General features: G+C 41.2%; 1 protein-coding gene across 1 annotated transcript in view; it reads left to right on the top strand.

Annotated features, from left to right (window-relative positions):
• Nucleotides 1-14924, top strand: part of ntsr1 (neurotensin receptor 1 (high affinity)) — an 81571-nt gene extending 66647 nt beyond the window's left edge. Inside the window, exon 4 of the mRNA XM_085259734.1 lies at nt 14431-14924. Coding sequence (XP_085115860.1) covers nt 14431-14686 — 256 coding nt within the window. The 3' untranslated portion in view covers nt 14687-14924. The remainder of the gene's footprint in view (nt 1-14430) is intronic.
• The last annotated feature ends 4898 nt before the right edge of the window (nt 14925-19822 follow it).

Raw genomic sequence — 19822 nt, 5'->3', positions numbered from 1 at the left:
TTGGAGGAAGAAGAATACTGAGTTGCATCCCAAGAACACCATACCTACTGTGAAGCATGGGGGTGGAAACATCATGCTATGGGGCTGTTTTTCTGCCAAGGGGACAGGACGACTGATCCGTGTTAAGGACAGAATGAATGGGGCCATGTATCGTGAGATTTTGAGCCAAAACCTCCTTCCATCAGTGAGAACTTTAAAGATGAAACGAGGCTGGGTCTTCCAACATGACAATGATCCAAAACACACCGCCCGGGCAACAAAGGAGTGGCTCCGTAAGAAGCATTCGAAAGTCCTGGAGTGACCTAGCCAGTCTCCAGACCTCAACCCCATAGAAAATCTGTGGCGGGAGTTGAAAGTCCGTGTTGCTCAGCGACAGCCCCAAAACATCACTGCTCTCGAGAAGATCTGCATGGAGGAATGGGCCAAAATACCAGCTACTGTGTGTGCAAACCTGGTAAAGACCTATAGTAAACGTTTGACCTCTGTTATTGCCAACAAAGGTTATGTTACAAAGTATTGAGTTGTATTTTTGTTATTGACCAAATACTTATTTTCCACCCTGATTTACGAATAAATTCTTTACAAATCCTACCATGTGGATTCATGGTTTTTTTTTTCACATTCTGTCTCTCACAGTTGAAGTGTACCTCTGGTGCAAACTACTGACCTCTGTCATCATTTTAGGTGGGGGAACTTGCATAATCGGTGGCTGACTAAATACTTTTTTGCCCCACTGTATATGTTCTGTGTATGGTTTTGAAATGAATTAGTTGATGCGCCAGGTTCCTAGAAGTCAAACTCAGATTAGACCACACTGTATCCCTGTTTATATTAACCTGTAGATCTCCCAGTTCCCTAACCCAAAAAATGGCAGTTTTTCTTTTTAACACTCATGGTTCACTTTGAGCTAAAAAGCAACTACATCTACATCCATCTATCTATAGACATACATCTGTAGACAATTTAGAATCACTAATCAATATAATATGCATGACTTTGGATTGGACAGGGAGCACATGCAAGTTCCACAAGGAAACCTAGATCCTTCATGCTGTGAGGCAACAAAAAGAAAAAAAAGAGAAGAGTATAGTAAATCATGCTTATGTGTTGATTCAGCAGGAAGCTCTAAGGGACAATGAACCTCTGAAAACAACACATATAGCCTAAGAGCTTTACGATTATTGCTTAACTGATTTAAGATAATTGCATTATTGCTTAATTTTGTATTTTCCTTTGCATAAATAAATAAAACTACGCCAAGAAATGAATGTGCACTGGTGTATAAAATAATCACCAGACTGCAGGAAATGAAGTGTCTGTCTGCTCAGAATATTGCAGGGAATAACCCCCTGGCCACATCCATGCCCTCTCCCCAACATGCAATCAAAACATATGTCTTGCCTTTCTGTTTCATTTCCAGGTTTCCAATCATATTCAGTTGTCTTTGTTACTGAACGATGTGGTCATGACATATATGTATATCAATATTGTTCACTGTATTTCTTTTTGTAAGAAATTAAATCAAATGGTAAGTCATGTAATGCATGTTTAAAAAAGTGAAATGAACTCTTTACTCATACTTTAAAATAAAAATGTAATCTTTAAATGTTATGTTGTGTTTTGGTCAAATTTGGCCGATTTAGTGGCTACATTGTTTCAGTAGCGTTGAACTTTTTTTCTAGCTGTAGTGTTTAATGCTTTTTTGATGCCTTGCTCACAACTGTGTGATGGCATCGTGGCATGTCGATAGATCCTAAGTGAGGCTCTTGATTACATATTTGATCAACACACTAATGAGGAAGACAGAGACCAGGAAACTCACAGTGAGGATGGATTAGAGGAGGAAGTGTCAGGAGCGGAAGATGGCACAGACCAAGAAATGACTGATGAGGAGGAATTCAGTGATAATGGTCACAATTAAATCAAAGAATTGGAAATGATCCCCACCTGAGAATCAAGTTAGGCTTTCAGCTGAAAATGTCTCAGGACCTAGAAAATATGCCGCATCCTGGACTGATGACAAATCCTGCTTTGAGTTGTTTATGACAGTCCATCAAAACCACAGTGATAAACGTAACCAACCTGGAAGGGAAAAAACAAACTTACAAAGACATTTGAAAGGAAATAATCCAGAATGATGTGAAAGCATACATGAGTCTTTTGATTTTGAGTGGTGTGCACAGATCCAGAATGGATTCTACCAGCAGTTTATGGGATGTAGAGTATGGTCAGACAATTTTTCAGGCCACCATGTCATTCAAGAAGTTTAACATGTTGTTATGGGTGATTCGCTTTGACAATCATGATACACGACCAGGTCGCCGTCAACAAGACAAATGGCAGTGATCAGAGAAGTCTGGGAGAAGTGTGTGGAGCGCCAGCCACTCATATATATCCAAAGTCGAAACGTCACAGTTAATGACCATTTCTCTGTTTGTAGGAAGCACTCTCCTTTCAAATAGTATATGCCAAGCAACCAGTTTAAATATGACATAAAGATATGGGCAACCATGATACCAGAATGTTATGCCTGGAACACGCAGGTTTATATGGATAAACCTGCAGATGGTGTTCCTGAAAAGAGCCAAGCATAAGATAACGTGAGCTGTCTCTGACACAAATGTAATTTTGTGATAATTTCTTTTGTTCATTAATAAAATGTTCCCAGTCACTTTTGACTGGGAAGACAACAGGTGTTACTTTATTTGACTGTATAAACATTTTTAAATGGATTGAAATCAAATGTTCTTGGTAACTTTCTATTATGTTTCATCTGATTATTTCCTAGAGACAAAATATTCCAGATATGATGTTTTTTAGAATTCTAATTCAAGGCATATAACCTCAGATCAATGAAACTTACAGGCCATAAATAACAAATAGAAGAAGAACAAGGCTATAGGTTGAAGAAAAAAATCTAACACAACAACTAATGATAATATATATTTATAGTTTGTATCATGAGTCTTAATGTAATGGCCATTTTTGACTGAGAACACAAAATTGTTTAACATGAAATGAACATAAAATGAAGGTTAAAATAAGTGTCAACACTAGAGTGGTGTGATCTGTTTGGTGTGCCTGCGCTATGCCTCCAGGGGAGGTATTATGGAGAGTAGTGATGGGAATTCAAGCTCTTTTTAGTGAGCTGAACCAAAAGAGCCGGTTCTCTAAAAAGAGCCGGCTCGGCTCACTAAAAAGAGCCAGGTCTTTCAGCTCCCAACCGGCTTTTCAGGTTGTTTTGTTGCTTTAATTAATTTATTATCAAAAACAATATAAAATTATGCACAATAGGAATTACTAATGTAAAAAAAACATGGTTTTATTTATATACGGGGGCCCCAGACACAAAGCACATATAAACTCCCAAAGAAATTGCTAACATTAACTGAACTTCCAAAACAGAGCTACCTAGATCACTTAAATTACACAGTTGAAAGCATATGTCTATTGCTTGTGTACACAAATTATTTGAATATATATATATATATATATTAGGGGTGCAACGATACACAAAATTCACAGTTCGGTTCGATACTTTGGTGTCACGGTTCGATATTTTTTCGATACAAAAAAAAATGTTCATGCCTTTTTAATTTGTCATTTATTAAAATTATTAATATATATTTTAACTCAAAAATACAGTTTTTAAATTTAACCCTAACCCTTGTGCGTGTTTTTTATTTTGACAGCGAATGCGCACCTGCGGACCACTTATGTGCACCCCTGGTTATATAGCTCATCATATCGCAGCCACAGAAATTATTTTGTCCATGAAACCATAAAGCTGCACTTTCTTTTTGCCTTATAGTCTGATTTGTCATAACTTCTCCGTTTTGTGGTAAGCTTTTCTTTGGCTGTCACTTCTTCACCCTGACCTGTCTTATTTGGCTCAGCAGAACTAAAATATATATCCTGCTGCTTTTACACACGCACTCACATAAGCTCAGCGATTCTCTGCGCGATCAACCTCTCACATGTTTAAGCTTGCTGCGGGAGATTTCACTTGTCATGTTTGCGTAGTAAGCTAACGATTAATAAGACGATGTCAGAGGAATTGGTGCACAAATTATCATCACTCACCAATCAGTACTGTCTCTCTCTATACACAGTTCGCGCGATTGCAAAGTGAAAGCAAAAAAACAAGCGCAAATTCAAACGCGATTTCAATATGTCACATGTCACATATTGACAGTGGCTCACCGATGCCAATGGCATAATTACCCAGCTACATTTCCGAAAGAATGCAAAAGCATTGACATATATTTTTCCTTCCTACAATAGCCCGACGGGCAGGGCAGAGATAGATTTTGGTAGCTCGACTGGAAAAATCGCTAGCCCCAGGACGTCGGGCTAGCGATATTGCGAGCCCTGTATCTGATTGAAGAATCCCTCATCTTTGGACAAGAGAGTTTATTACAGAGAAATGGCTCTTTCCAAAATAAAAGCTATACTATACGCTTCTTCTGGGCTATATTCTCAGCAGGATATTAAACATATCAGGTCCCCATAAGGAGAATCATGTGCTAACGGCTGTCTAAATGACTCGGGTAAAGTTTGTAGCATGCATGCTTGTTGTTTTTGTCTGCTTCCACTTGTCTTTGCACTAGGATGATGTCGGCGTAAATGTGCAGTCATATTTGTTGTGTTCCCACTAGTGATGTCAGTGTTAATCTCGTTGAAATGACCTTAACGCCACAACACGGCAAATCTCCGTTAATGAGCTACCCCTGATCGCCTCGTGCATGGGGCTAGACGGCCAACACATTAACGAGCTAACTGCGCTAACACACTAGTTCCCACCCATGTAATTGAGCATTGCGTGGCACATCCAACATACTGTTTTACTTTAGTCCATGACGCGCTTACCTTCAGGGTCATACGTCACTTGAAAACCAAAATAATTCCAAATGCCAGATCTGAATGAGGGTGGGGGAGGTTCAATTTGCCATGTTGCAAGGAGAGCTTCACTTCTGTCTCGCTAGCTTGCCCTGCGCTCTTCCTTATGACGATGCTGTCTGTGTTGAGCGCTCAGTGGATCTGCGCTCGACAGTGCAGCCTAGGCGGAGTAGTCGAATGCAGATTCACTGAGCGCTCAACACAGACAGCATCGTCAGAAGGAAAGTTGATAAAATAAATGACAAATTTTGTATTGTTTGATACATATGCGTACCGAACCAAAAGCACTGTATCGAACGGTTCAATATCGATCCCGCAGGCGAATGGGAACCATGAAGAGGCCGCTAGAAAGGCTGCAACCACCAAGTACCTGCAGAGGGTCAGGCAAGTCCTGAGGAGTCAGCTGAACGGTAAGAACAAGATCCGGGCCATCAACACTTACGCCCTGCCCGTGATCAGGTACCCTGCTGGGGTAATAGGCTGGCCAAAGGAGGAGATAGAAGCCACTGACATAAAGACAAGAAAGCTCCTTACCATGCATGGAGAGTTTCACCCCAAGTCCAGCACCCTGAGGCTATACGCTAAGCGGAAGGAAGGGGGCCGGGGACTGGTGAGTGTCAGCACCACAGTCCAGGATGAGACAACGAACATCCAAGAATACATTGGGAAGATGGCCCCAACTGACCGAGTGCTCAGTGAATACCTCAGGCAGCAGAAACCCAAGAAAGAGGAGGAAGATGAGGAACCATCATGGAAGGACAGGGCCCTGCATGGTATGTACCACTGGCAGATAGAGGAGGTGGCTGATATCCAGAAATCCTACCAGTGGCTGGACAAAGCTGGACTGAAAGACAGCACAGAGGCACTAATCATGGCAGCACAAGAACAAGCTCTGAGTACAAGATCCATAGAGGCTGGGGTCTATCACACCAGGCAAGACCCCAGGTGCAGGCTGTGTAAAGATGCCCCAGAGACAATCCAGCACATAACAGCAGGGTGCAAGATGTTAGCAGGCAAGGCATACATGGAACGCCATAACCAAGTGGCCGGCATAGTGTACAGGAACATCTGTGCCGAGTATAACCTGGAAGTCCCAAGGTCAAAATGGGAGATGCCCCCAAGGGTGGTGGAGAATGACCGAGGTAAGATCCTGTGGGACTTCCAGATACAGACGGACAAAATGGTGGTGGCTAACCAACCGGACATAGTGGTGGTAGACAAACAGAAGAAGACGGCCGTAGTGATGGATGTAGCGGTTCCGAATGACAGCAATATCAGGAAGAAGGAACACGAGAAGCTGGAGAAATACCAAGGGCTCAGAGAAGAGCTCGAGAGGATGTGGAGGGTGAAGGTAACAGTGGTCCCAGTGGTAATCGGAGCACTAGGTGCGGTGACTCCCAAGCTAGGCGAGTGGCTCCAGCAGATCCCGGGAACAACATCGGAGATCTCTGTCCAGAAGAGCGCAATCCTGGGAACAGCTAAGATACTGCGCAGGACCCTCAAGCTCCCAGGCCTCTGGTAGAGGACCCAAGCTTGAAGGATAAACCGCCCGCAGGGGCGTGCTGGGTGTTAAGTATATATATATATATATATATATATATATATATATATATATATACATTAGGGGTGCAACGATACTCGTATCGATATTGAACCGTTCGATACAGTGCTTTCGGTTCGGTATGAATATGTATCGAACAATACAAAATTTTAAATTTTTTTATCAACTTTTCTTCTGACGATGCTGTCTGTGTTGAGATCTCAGTGGATCTGCGTTCGACTACTCCGCCTAGGCTGCACTGTCGAGCGCAGATCCACTGAGCGCAGCACAAGCTAGCAAGACAGAAGCTAAGCTCGTTGCAACATGACAAATTGAACCTCCCCCACCCTCATTCAGATCTGGCCAGAACTATTTTGGTCTTCAGGTCTTTGTCTAAAGAAAGCTTTTTAAATAGAATATATTTTTTAGCTATGTCTACCTGGACAAGAAAAGTGTGTGGGGAGGACATGGGATAGATCTGATGTCAACACAAACATACCTTTAATATTTGGTGACTTGTACCAGAGGATTTGCTCTGGAGCTTGATTTTGTTGCTCTTGAACTTTATAAACATTGTGTTCTCATACTCAGTCACCAATGACAGAGTATTTAAAGCCCATTATTATGCAACACGACCGAAGCCTCAAAGAACTCTACCCATCAAAAAACTTTATCTGAAACATCATTTCATCGTCCACTAATCTAGGTGAATTCTAAAAATTGGACCACTCATTCATATTTGGATAATGAGATTTATAGCAAAACATCAATTTTTCAGAGACTGTGTGAAGAATTTTAAGAGCTTGACAGTAACAGAAACAGTTTGCAGTTGCGTATCACTGGGAAAGCTCGTCTTCAAAAGCTAGTGAATCTACTGTCAAAATGTGTTTACTTGAAATACTAGAATATACAGAAGACACAGCTGGATGTCAGCCTTACACGCTGGGTAACGAGCTTTGAATGTCATCTTGGCCTCTTTGAACAGGCAATCATAAAAGCATACAGCTTTTTAGCAAAATAACCTTTTGCACAATGATAATGAAAAAAAAATTATGTATTGGTTGAGCATCATATTTGTTTCCATAATGTTTTCTATGCTTTTTCAAAATTAGTGAAAACATCACCATAAGGATACTAGTCATAGAAGGGGAAAAATTAAGACTTTTCCATTTCTTTTGCCCTATGGTTGCAACTTGTCTGTCAGAGGGTTGTGTTATTTAATTTGTCAACATTGCTAATGGAATCTGATACAATTTGCTTTCATACACAATTTTATGGACTTAAAGTGCAGGTCAACATTCTGCCTTATATTAACAAAGTCCTTCACCGCAGGGTTCTTTTGTATATAATGATGTTAAACTCCTCTGGAATGAGCAAAGTTGTTATAATGTTTGCATTTAAAGCGTATGCTATATACAATATATGTATACGTCATTAAAAGTTAAGACACTTGAAATGATAAACAGGGATGGTTTTTGTAGAAACGTAAACCTAAAATATTTTTGGTATTTGAAATATAAACTTAAGTTAAACATTTTTTCAAACACTTAAAGGCTACACTATTAAAGAGCATGCATCAAAGCCATTCAATGTAAGAGAGCCAACATCAGATTGTCTGTAAATGACTGTAAATCAACAAGAAGAAGTGAGTGAAGGCAGAGGGAAGTATTTCTTGAGTAAGCTGGTAAATATGTTTGGTTTTGTACAAAAACTCAGGAAACTAGTGTAAAATAAACCTGAGAGATTCAAAATTCTGTCAGAGACTCACTTATAGTCCATGTCAACCTTCCTTAAATAAACGTTGTATACAGAATTACCTGAGTGCATATTTAACAAAAAGGTCGTGTTCAATGGTGTCCCTGTTGTCCCTCGCAAAAAAAAATGTTCTTGTAAATTAAAAACTTTTTTTCTGAATTGATTTTTTTTTTCTGAAATATGTAATTATGTCTGAATTTATGCATTTTTTGTTGCACCACAGTAGTGCAATATTTGTGAAAGGAGTGTGATATTCAGCTTTTCATATGAAATATAAATGCTCCTTTTATTTAGGATTAATTTCCACTTGCAGTAGCACTCTCTCTGTGGCTATCCATCCAGACAGGAATCAGAAATACTGTGTTTTTTCCAGCCAACTGAAGATTAAGTTTGTACCACTTGGACATTCTAGCGTTTGTAGGAAATTGTTTTTCTTCCCTTTTTCGTGCAGGGGCTTTGACATCATTAATAAATCTGTAGACTGGCGGGCAGCCTAGATTACAAATTTCCTCAAAAGTTGATCTGATAATGATGTTGGAAGGGTTTCTGGTAGTGGACCAACAAGGATTAAAATCAGCATTATAGGTTCAGTGCAACACAGTGCTGTGAAAAGTATTTGACCCCTTACTACTTTTTTATGTTACACAGAGAAAAATACAAAATGTAGCTTTTATATTATTATTTATTAAGAGGAAAAAGTGTCTATACACACACATACACACACACACACACACACACACACACTAATTGCTGCCATAAGCAGTACAAGTGTGTAACCTCTTCTATTCCTTCAGTTGTTGTTTTGGAGTTAAGTGTAGTGAATGTAGCCTGTGTGCGACTCTCAAACTATAAATACCTATAAATTCTTTGGAGTATACTGGACTGGGTTAAAAACATCACTGCACTTTACAGGAAAGGCAAGAGTCCTCTCCATTTTCTGAGGCGGCTGAGGTCCTTCAACATCTGGACAATGCTCTGGATTTTATATTATTCTGTTGTGGCCAGTGCTATCCTGTATGCTGTTGCATGTTGGAGCAGCAGATTGAGGGTCACAGATGCCAACAGAGGCCAGTAATATTGTGGGGATCGTGGTGGACTCCTTCCCGGAGAGGTGGGTGTTGTCCAAGATAAAGACAATGTAGGATAGTACCTCCCGCCCACTCCATGACGTGCTGGCTAGCCACAGGATAGCACATTCAGTGAGAGACTGTGATTACCAAAAAGCACCACTGAACGGCACAGGAAATCATTCCTGCCTGTGGCCATCTCCCTGTATAACTCCTCCATACACTGTAAACACTGCAATAGTTACATCCTTTTTGCATACACTCTTTTCTTACTCGGTAATGTTGCTGTCAGTTTTCTTGATATTTATTTCTACTCACCTCTTTCAATCCTTGATATTTATTGTTGAGTGATTTGCATATATTGTGTTATTTCTTTAATCTGTAAATCTGTAACATGAGCTGAATCTCGTAAATCTCGTTTTCAAGTCCCCTTATATATGAAATATGTAGTCTAGCTACAAGTCGCTTAGAAAGACATTCCTATTAAGGTCTGGTCTACCAAAGAAGTGTCTATTACTGCACTGCCACCACAGGTGGTGTGTCTTAAACACAATCCATGTGAGTTATACTGTTCGAGATCAGTCCACACATACATATGAAATATGTAGTACGGTGATATAGTCCCGCCACTCAGAGAACCTGCGTTACTATGTCACCATTTTTTGTAATTTTTGTATTTAAAGAAGCTTAGTTAACTTTAAAATACACCATTTCATTACAAAATATTAATGGTCATGATTATCTTTGTAATTTTGTAATATAACGTTTAAAATAAATGTTCATCACCTTGCAGCTGTTTTTATTTAATCAGAATCAGAATACTTTATTGATCCCTGGGGGAAATAATTTTTTGTTACAGTGCTCCATTATAAACCAACATTAAGACAAGACAGACAATACACTAACTAAGAATAGTACAATATATACATATATATACATACATACATACATAAGTCACTCATAAATAAATAGCTGAAAAAGAAACATGTGTAGTTATAGCAGCAAACAGTGTGTTAAGTGGATGCGTTGTACAGGGAGATGGCCACAGGCAGGAATGATTTCCTGTGTCGTTCAGTGGTGCTTTTCAGTAATCTCAGTCTCTCACTGAACGTGCTCCTGTGACTGACCAGCATGTCATGGAGTGGGTGGGAGGTGTTATCCAACAATGTCTTTATCTTGGACAGCATCCGCCTCTCCGACACCACCTTGAGGGAGTCCAGCTCCATCCCCACAACATTGCTGGCCTTACGGATTAGTTTATTGAGTCTGTTGGCATCTGCGACCCTCAGCCTGCTCCCCCAGCATGCAACAGCATAGAGGATCGCACTGGCCACAACAGACTCATAGAAAATCTTCAGCATTTTCCGGCATATGTTGAAGGACCTCAGTCGCCTCAAAAAATAGAGACGACTCTGGCCCTTCCTGTAAAGTGCTGTGGTGTTTTTAGCCCAGTCCAGTTTATTGTCAATGTGTACTCCAAGGTATTTATAGTCCTCCACAATGTCAACACTGACCCCCTGGATTGAAACAGGGGTCAAGTGTTTCCTGGTCTTCCTGAAGTCCACGATCAGTTCCTTGGTCTTTGCCACGTTGAGCTGCAGATGATTCTGCTCACACCACGTGACAAAGGAGTCAACCACAGCCCGGTACTCTGTCTCATCATCCCTGCTGGTGCATCCAACCACCGCAGAGTCATCAGAAAACTTCTGAAGATGGCAGGTCTCTGTGCAGTGGCTGAAGTCTGTGGTGTAGAGGGTGAAGAGGAAGGGGGAGAGGACAGTCCCCTGTGGTGCCCCTGTGTTGCTGATTACCTTGTCAGACACACACTGTGGGAGACGTACATATTGTGGTCTTCCTGTCAGGTAATCAACAATCCAGGACACCAGAGAAGCATCCACCTGCATCGCTGCTAACTTATCACCCAGGAGGGTCGGCCTGATGGTGTTGAAAGCACTGGAAAAGTCAAAAAACATGACCCTCACAGTGCTCGCCGGCTGGTCCAGATGGGTGTAGACACGATTGAGCAGGTAGATGATGGCGTCCTCAGTTCCGAGACGAGGCTGATAAGCGAACTGAAGGGGATCCAGATGTGGTCTTACTATGGGTCGCAGCTGGTCCAGGATGAGCCTTTCCAGGGTCTTCATGATGTGAGAGGTCAGTGCCACGGGCCTGTAATCCTGGGGGCCACTGGGATGTGGCGTCTTTGGTACAGGGACGAGGCATGATGTCTTCCACATCACCGGGACCCTCTGCAGACTCCGACTCAGCATAAACAGTTTATGAAAGACTCCACACAGCTGAGGTCTTGAGGACAAGGGGACTCACTCCGTCTGGTCCAGCAGACTTGCCTGAGTGAAGTCTCCTCATTTGCATCTCAACCTGGTATTGAGTGAAGGTGATGGGTGGGGGAGGGGTGTCAGGAATCTCACAGGAGGCAACATGTGAAGAGAGAGGCTGGCACAGTGGTGTGGCTCTGGATTCCAGGCTGACTACAGGTGAGGTTGTGGGGGTGGGAGCAGACACTGTGGTCTCGAATCTATTGAAAAACAGATTCAACTCGTTGGCTCTATTCTCACCTCCCTCAGCTCCCCTGCTGTTGGTTGGCCTGAATCCAGTGATGGTCTTCATGCCCCTCCACACCTCTCTCATGCTGTTCTGCTGGAGTTTCCACTCCAGCTTCCTCCTGTAATTGTCCTTAGCCTCTCTGATCTTGTCCTTTAGTAACACCTGGATCTTCCTCACCTCCTCTTTGTTGCCCCCTCTGAAAGCCCTCTTCTTGTTGTTGAGGAGGGCTTTGATGTCCTTAGTCACCCACGGCTTGTTATTTGGGTAACAATGAACAGTCTGAGCTGGAACAATGGAGTCGGTGCAGAAAGTTATGTAGTCTGTGATACACTCAGTAAGCCCATTGATGTCCTCGGCGTGAGGCTCGCAGAGTGTTTCCCAGTCGGTCACCTCGAAACAGCCCTGTAGTTCCGCTATTGCCTCCTCTGACCACCTCCTAACAGTCCTGGTGGTCACAGGTTCCCACCTCACAATTGGCACATAGCGGGGGGTGAGGTGAATTTAAGTCTACTTTCAGGAAAAGTAGTTAGCACTGTTTACTGCAAAACTACTCGTTTTCTGTTATGTCATTTGTTTAAATCACAATTTCACTGTAAGTACAATTAATGAATTGAAGTCTGCAAGTTAAAGATATTAAGAGTAAGAGACCAAAAACTTAAAATTCCCAGTAAATCAGCGGGTAATCAGGTTCTAAAGATTGTATTTAAGACTGCAACATTGTCAAGGCAATACACATCCACGGACAATTACATCCACGCTCTTTGGTTCTGTCCACCAGTTCAGATGTTTTGGCGCAGGATATGTGAAGACTTATCAAAGTGTCTGAAATGTAAAATTCCAACCTCCCCTTTAGTGTGCTTGTTGGGCAAATTGGATGATGTCACTAAAGAAATGAATACAGTCCACATGGTAAGGTAAGGTAAGGTGAGGTAAGGTAACTTTCTTCATACCTGTAGGTAAGGTAAATTTACTCAACAGAAAAATGATAGCATTTGGCATTCATTCAACAACACACATACCTAATAAATATAAACCTCATGGTTTTTACTTTACTAGCGCCAAACAGTCACCTCAAGGCGCTTTATATTGTACAGTAGATCGGACGATAATAGATACAGAGAAAAACCCAACAATCATATGACCCCCTATGAGCAAGCACTTTGGCGACAGTGGGAAGGAAAACCTCCCTTTTAACAGGAAGAAACCTCCGGCAGAACCAGGCTCAGGGAGGGGCGGCCATCTGCTGCAACTGGGCTCTGGAGGCTCTTAGATGGCGTTTTCCTCATGGCTGCATGCAGCAGGGCTGGTGTAAGGTGGGGGCTTGGGGTTCTCAGGGTGCTCCGCCTCCATGCTGGGGCTCTAGCTGGGCCTTGGGTCCTCGTTGGTGTGTCGCTGAGGTTATGTGTACATTGTTACACATTCAGACTCTTGACTTGCAGACTGGAGGAGCCAGTGATCGAACTACTAACCTTCCGATCAGTAGGTGACGTGCTTTAGCTCCTGAGCTACAGCCACCCGCTGGCTGGGCATGAGTGCCAGCTTGATGCCAGATCTGGGCCAGATCTGTTTTCTATGGGCCTGGACCACATAATCCAAACCACAATAGAGCCAGATATGGCATGCCATCACATAGACAGTGCCATCTATGCCAGGCCTGGCCCATATTTGGATGACATACGTCTTATCATGCCAGAAGTCAGCCAGCAGTGCCGGCTTGATACCAGATCTGGGCCAGACTTTCTTGCTATGTGGGATGGGGTGGATACAGTTTCCTCTGCGGTGGGGTCAGGTGGGCTGCTCCGGGTCTGTGGAGCTTGGCGGTGCTGCTGTCGTGGGCCCCGGTCTGGATGGCCTTGGTGGGTTCCAGATGGTGGGGGTGCCTATTGGGGTCAGTGGGGGAGCTGGCCCCAGGGAGGGGCTGCTTTCCCTTCCCTTCCTTTCCTCCCATCCCCGACTGCCATCCCCGACTGCCTTCCTCTTCTCTTCCCACTATACCACACACACCCACACAGGGGAGCCCCCCCCCCCTCCCCATTGTTTTCCTATCCCCTAGCCATGTCTGTCCCGTCTGTAACAACTGAAAATAAAATAAAATAAAATAAAATAAAATAAAATGAATAATAACAACAAAGGTCAATCAAGGCAAGGCCCCGGTGGTCCACTTGATAAAGTAAATCCGTTTGGTATCTTTGTTGGCCTTAAGACATCAATTCTGAAGGCTAAAGAACCAAACGGGTCAGGCAAAAAATAAATAATGAAGACTGCAACATTACTAGTCTATCTTTATGTCGATATTGCATTTTGAATGTCAGTTATTAAAGTTAGTATTTTGAAACTGCCATGTTTTTTTTAATTGATTTTATTGTTTTTCGGCAGTACAAGTACCACATGTAGTTGAGATTTTTTTTTTTTCCAGTTTTGGATGAGTCTCGACACCATGTGGTGCTCCGGAGGCTGTTCAAATGCACTAACTTTGCTGTACAAGTCACACTGCACCTGTGTATCTTTTTTATGCAAAGCATTAAAAGTAATATATTTATGTTTAGACTTAAACATTGGACATATAACTATTTCCTTATACTTCTCCCTTGTGTTTTCTTCCAGTGAGTTATATGACTTCTACCACTATTTCTACATGCTGACCAATGTCCTGTTCTACGTCAGCTCGGCCATAAACCCTGTCTTGTACAACCTGGTATCAGCCACCTACCGTCAGATCTTCTTCTCCACGTTGCGGTACTTCTGCATGCCCTGCCGTCACACAAACAGGAATCAACCATACCCCCTCAACCGCCACTCCATTAGCATCTCCAGTAGCCACACCCTTTCCACTAACATCATTAAAGAGACGGCATACTGATTAAGCTGCAGATAAACACACCTTCTTTCACTTTGTCATAAATTCATACATTGCCACATCTTGATTACATTTTCCCAGAGGAAATTATGGCATTGAGTTGGAGAATGTGGTCACCATCATCGTCATGTGAGGTTAAATTCTCACTCATTAAATGCTCTGATTTAATTTCAGACACATTTTCTCATGGATTATTGTGTTTCATACCTTTAACATGAGATTGTTAAATCAAAAAAGAAAATACGATGGATGGAAGAAGAGGGGGGGAGGCAAGACTTTACAAAAGATACTGATGTAAATTATTTATACTGTATGTTTGTACATATATGTTTTTATTTCACCAATCACTGAAATGAATTTAATGGGTGGTGTACCTCACTGATTCAGTTTTTCTAAACATTTAGCTTATGTAACTCCTAAAAGTATTTTCTCAAAAACAACGCCTTGTAGAAATACTTTGACCACAACAACAGCTATGATGTAACCTTCCTTTCGGATGGATTCATCTGAGGAGAAACCTAGCTTTGATGTTAGAAACAGTGCTTTGATGTTAGAAACAGTGCAAGGATCATGTATTTCTCTAAAATCTAAGTTGTATTGACAGCTGTATAGGAAGAATCTCTTGCATCATTAAAATTTACTTCTCTTGTGTGATTTGGCTTTTGCAGAACAAGCTTTTCAGCTAAATTCTTTTTCATTTCAATTTTCATTCTTTTCCTGGTGATATGCAGACTCATTGCTGATATGGAATAAGTGTTATACTTGCAACCTGCTGAATGAGAATTTTATCTACACAAAAAAGGGACACAAAAAAAGGGGGGGGGGGGGGGAATCTGTTTATAGGCTACTTATCAGTGAGGAGGTGAACAGTAAAATAAAAACCATAAAAAAAGCCCAGCAACATAAAAAAACCCCAGTAACATTAAAACACTTTGATCCCCCCATAAATAAAACCTAATGTGATTTCCTGATCTTGATATTTCAGGCCATGGGGCAGTACTCAGGTAACACACTAATGTTTGAATACATCAAGGTCAAAGTTTTAGCTCTAATTTGAAGCTGTGATGCTGAAGAAATAAATGGCAGAGAGCACTCTGCATAATACCGTGCACAGATCCCGAAGCACAAAGACTGGTTTAATAAGGAAAGCTGATAACCAGTGTTGTAATAACGCATTATGCATCTCTAACTGGAGTTTTAGGTTTTGTCAAGCCAGCTTATACTGAAAAAGCCCTGCTATGTTAAACTTGTTTGTTGTATGTTGTAAAGTCAGAGAAACACTTTAATCACCCGCTCTTAGTTAATACGTTGTGCATGTAGTGCAAGTGATTTACAACTTATAGCACTAATTTATACAACACCACCTATTCTGATTTAATATATACGGTGGTGTCAGTGAATTAGCAGCAGTTAACCATGTGATGCACAAGATGTTATTTTCAGCAACTACCAAGAGAGCCCATGCTTTTAATTCATTTATAACAGAACCTTCTATGCACTGATGTAACCTACCTGGAGATATCAATGATATTCATAATAGAAAAAAGCAGTAATGGTAAAGGGTGAAGATCACAGAAGTAGAATCACTCATTGCAAAAGTCTTACTTTTGAGTTTTACTTTTGCAGCCTGCTTTTATGTTTGCCAGCATACACATCAAAGGATCCTGTAGCATACAAGCACTGGCTAAATAGAAAGTGCAGCTGTGGCTGATGGGTGTGTCATGGGTTTTCCAAACATTTAGGTATAAATCAAAGCACTGAACAAACTAATACCTTGACCTTATGATGGAAAAATAAAGTGATAACCCCCAGATGATTGCAGTTTTTCCCAGAGGGAAAAAATAAACAAAAACAGCTCACATCACCGCCCCTCCATAAATACAAAAAAACAAATCAAGGCTACACTTTGGGGCCGAAATATGCAAAATATGCACAGAATATTCTGGGATATCAATTTCATAGTTGTTAATCCTTTTTTTCTCCACATAACAACAACTTTGTGAACTACATGGTGTTGTTTCATATATAGAAAAAGGTTGTCAGTGTTTTCAAAAAGGTTTAACCTCTGTGTCTTGTTTGTTCCTTTTAAAAAACTGACCCTTTTTTATTATTATTGGTGACAGTTATATGCTGTTTGTTGTAATACGACTTGAAATGTGTTCCTATGTGTTTGTGTTTGTATATTCTTTTGCATGTGCCTCATTGGAACTTCAGCCAGACAATAGATTTCCTAAAACAGAAATTGACCCAAAATCAATTGACCCTAAATCAAAAATACACAAAAAATTTACAAATTAATACAATGCACATGTACTTGTTGTTTTGTAAACTATACGGTAAGAACCTTTACATAGATGTTTTCTAATTGTTATTTTTCCTAGTCCAGAAATAATTGTAATACCTCTGCTACAGCAAATTACAGTGGGGCAAAAAAGTATTTAGTCAGCCACCGATTGTGCAAGTTCCCCCACCTAAAATGATGACAGAGGTCAGTAGTTTGCACCAGAGGTACACTTCAACTGTGAGAGACAGAATGTGAAAAAAAAAACCATGAATCCACATGGTAGGATTTGTAAAGAATTTATTCGTAAATCAGGGTGGAAAATAAGTATTTGGTCAATAACAAAAATACAACTCAATACTTTGTAACATAACCTTTGTTGGCAATAACAGAGGTGGTATTTTGGCCCATTCCTCCATGCAGATCTTCTCGAGAGCAGTGATGTTTTGGGGCTGTCGCCGAGCAACACGGACTTTCAACTCCCGCCACAGATTTTCTATGGGGTTGAGGTCTGGAGACTGGCTAGGCCACTCCAGGACTTTCAAATGCTTCTTACGGAGCCACTCCTTTGTTGCCCGGGTGGTGTGTTTTGGATCATTGTCATGTTGGAAGACCCAGCCTCGTTTCATCTTCAAAGTTCTCACTGATGGAAGGAGGTTTTGGCTCAAAATCTCACGATACATGGCCCCATTCATTCTGTCCTTAACACGGATCAGTCGTCCTGTCCCCTTGGCAGAAAAACAGCCCCATAGCATGATGTTTCCACCCCCATGCTTCACAGTAGGTATGGTGCTCTTGGGATGCAACTCAGTATTCTTCTTCCTCCAAACACGACGAGTTGAGTTTATACCAAAAAGTTCTAATTTGGTTTCATCTGACCATATGACATTCTCCCAATCCTCTGCTGTATCATCCATGTGCTCTCTGGCAAACTTCAGACGGGCCTGGACATGCACTGGCTTCAGCAGCGGAACACGTCTGGCGCTGCGGGATTTGATTCCCTGCCGTTGTAGTGTGTTACTGATGGTGACCTTTGTTACTTTGGTCCCAGCTCTCTGCAGGTCATTCACCAGGTCCCCCTGTGTGGTTCTGGGATCTTTGCTCACCGTTCTCATGATCATTTTGACCCCACGGGATGAGATCTTGCGTGGAGCCCCAGATCGAGGGAGATTATCAGTGGTCTTGTATGTCTTCCATTTTCTGATGATTGCTCCCACAGTTGATTTTTTCACACCAAGCTGCTTGCCTATTGTAGATTCACTCTTCCCAGTCTGGTGCAGGTCTACAATACTTTTCCTGGTGTCCTTCGAAAGCTCTTTGGTCTTGGCCATGGCGGATTTTGGAGTCTGACTGTTTGAGGCTGTGGACAGGTGTCTTTTATACAGATTATGAGTTCAAACAGGTGCCATTCATACAGGTAACGAGTGGGGGACAGAAAAGCTTCTTACAGAAGACGTTACAGGTCTGTGAGAGCCAGAGATTTTCCTTGTTTGAGGTGACCAAATACTTATTTTCCACCCTAATTTACGAATAAATTCTTTACAAATCCTACCATGTGGATTCATGGATTTTTTTTTTTCACATTCTGTCTCTCACAGTTGAAGTGTACCTCTGGTGCAAATTACTGACCTCTGTCATCATTTTAAGTGGGGGAACTTGCACAATCGGTGGCTGACTAAATACTTTTTTGCCCCACTGTAAGTGGAACACTGCGTGAAATGCCCATCCAACAAGTGATTGGCAGCCAGTGTCTATTAGAGACTTACATATTTGAGCTATGTAGATCTTATATCCAGTGGAAGTTGTGGAGCTCACTTCCATTAGACCAAAGATCAGTGGACACTGTTGATACCCTTAAAAAGAAACTTAAGCCTGTTCAGGCTTTTTGCTTTCCTTTAGTTTGATCTATTTATACAGTTTTAATTGTTGTATCTTATTCTGTATTGTAAAGCACTTTGTGAATTTTGTTCTAAAAAAAACACATTATCAATAAACCTTAATTACTATGTTTTTGTAGAATATTTTTTTTCTTTTGTGAACATTTGAATAAGAGTTGGCAAACACACAGCTTATGAGAATGTGTCTATTTAGCAAGTAGCTATAATGAAACCCAATCAGACAATTATCTTGTGACATGGTGAAGGTGAGATTTTTTTTTTAGATGATATCAAATGTTAAAACTGTGGCTGCTTTATTTAAAGCAAAAAAACATATGCTCATTTTGAATTTGATTCCTACGTGCATCAGAAAAGACTAAACATGACATTTTTTGTATTGTCCTTTCCTGATGTGTCAACTGCTTCCAGCGGGTGACAGGTGTGGAGAGCAGGCAGGTCAGTTTAGTACCTAGACTCTTTTACTGTGCTTCCATGCTGATGAAATATGCACAGAATATTTTGACATTGTCTTGCTGAATAAAAGAAATGGCCGTTCCTTCTCTCTCTCTCTCTCTCTCCTAAAGTTTGCCTTTTGTCCTATCTCTTTTTGCTCTCTCCTCTTATCCCCCAGTCATGGTGGACAGATGTGAGCTTGGTTCTGCTGGAGGTTTCTTCTGCCAGAGGGAGTTTGTCCTTCCCACTGTCGTCAAGTGCTTGCTCATAGGGAGTTGTGTGGTTGGGATTTCTTTCTAATATTGTTATCTTACAATATGATATATATATATATATATATATATATATATATATATATATATATATATATATATATATATATATATATATATAAATGAAAATGAATTGAACTGAATTGGACATTCTTCCGCATGCAACATATATGTGCAAATTACTTATGTGCACTATTATTATTTAAAGTTTAAAGCTAAATGGGCTCCCTATTCATTAGCTGGAAGAGTGCATGGT

Source organism: Mchenga conophoros, linkage group LG20 (genome assembly GCF_057382185.1).
Source record: "Mchenga conophoros isolate Kocher_MC1m ecotype Shallow Benthic linkage group LG20, M_conophoros_male_GT1.1, whole genome shotgun sequence".
Taxonomy (NCBI): domain Eukaryota; kingdom Metazoa; phylum Chordata; class Actinopteri; order Cichliformes; family Cichlidae; genus Mchenga; species Mchenga conophoros.
This window is presented reverse-complemented; position numbering and strand designations above follow the sequence as displayed.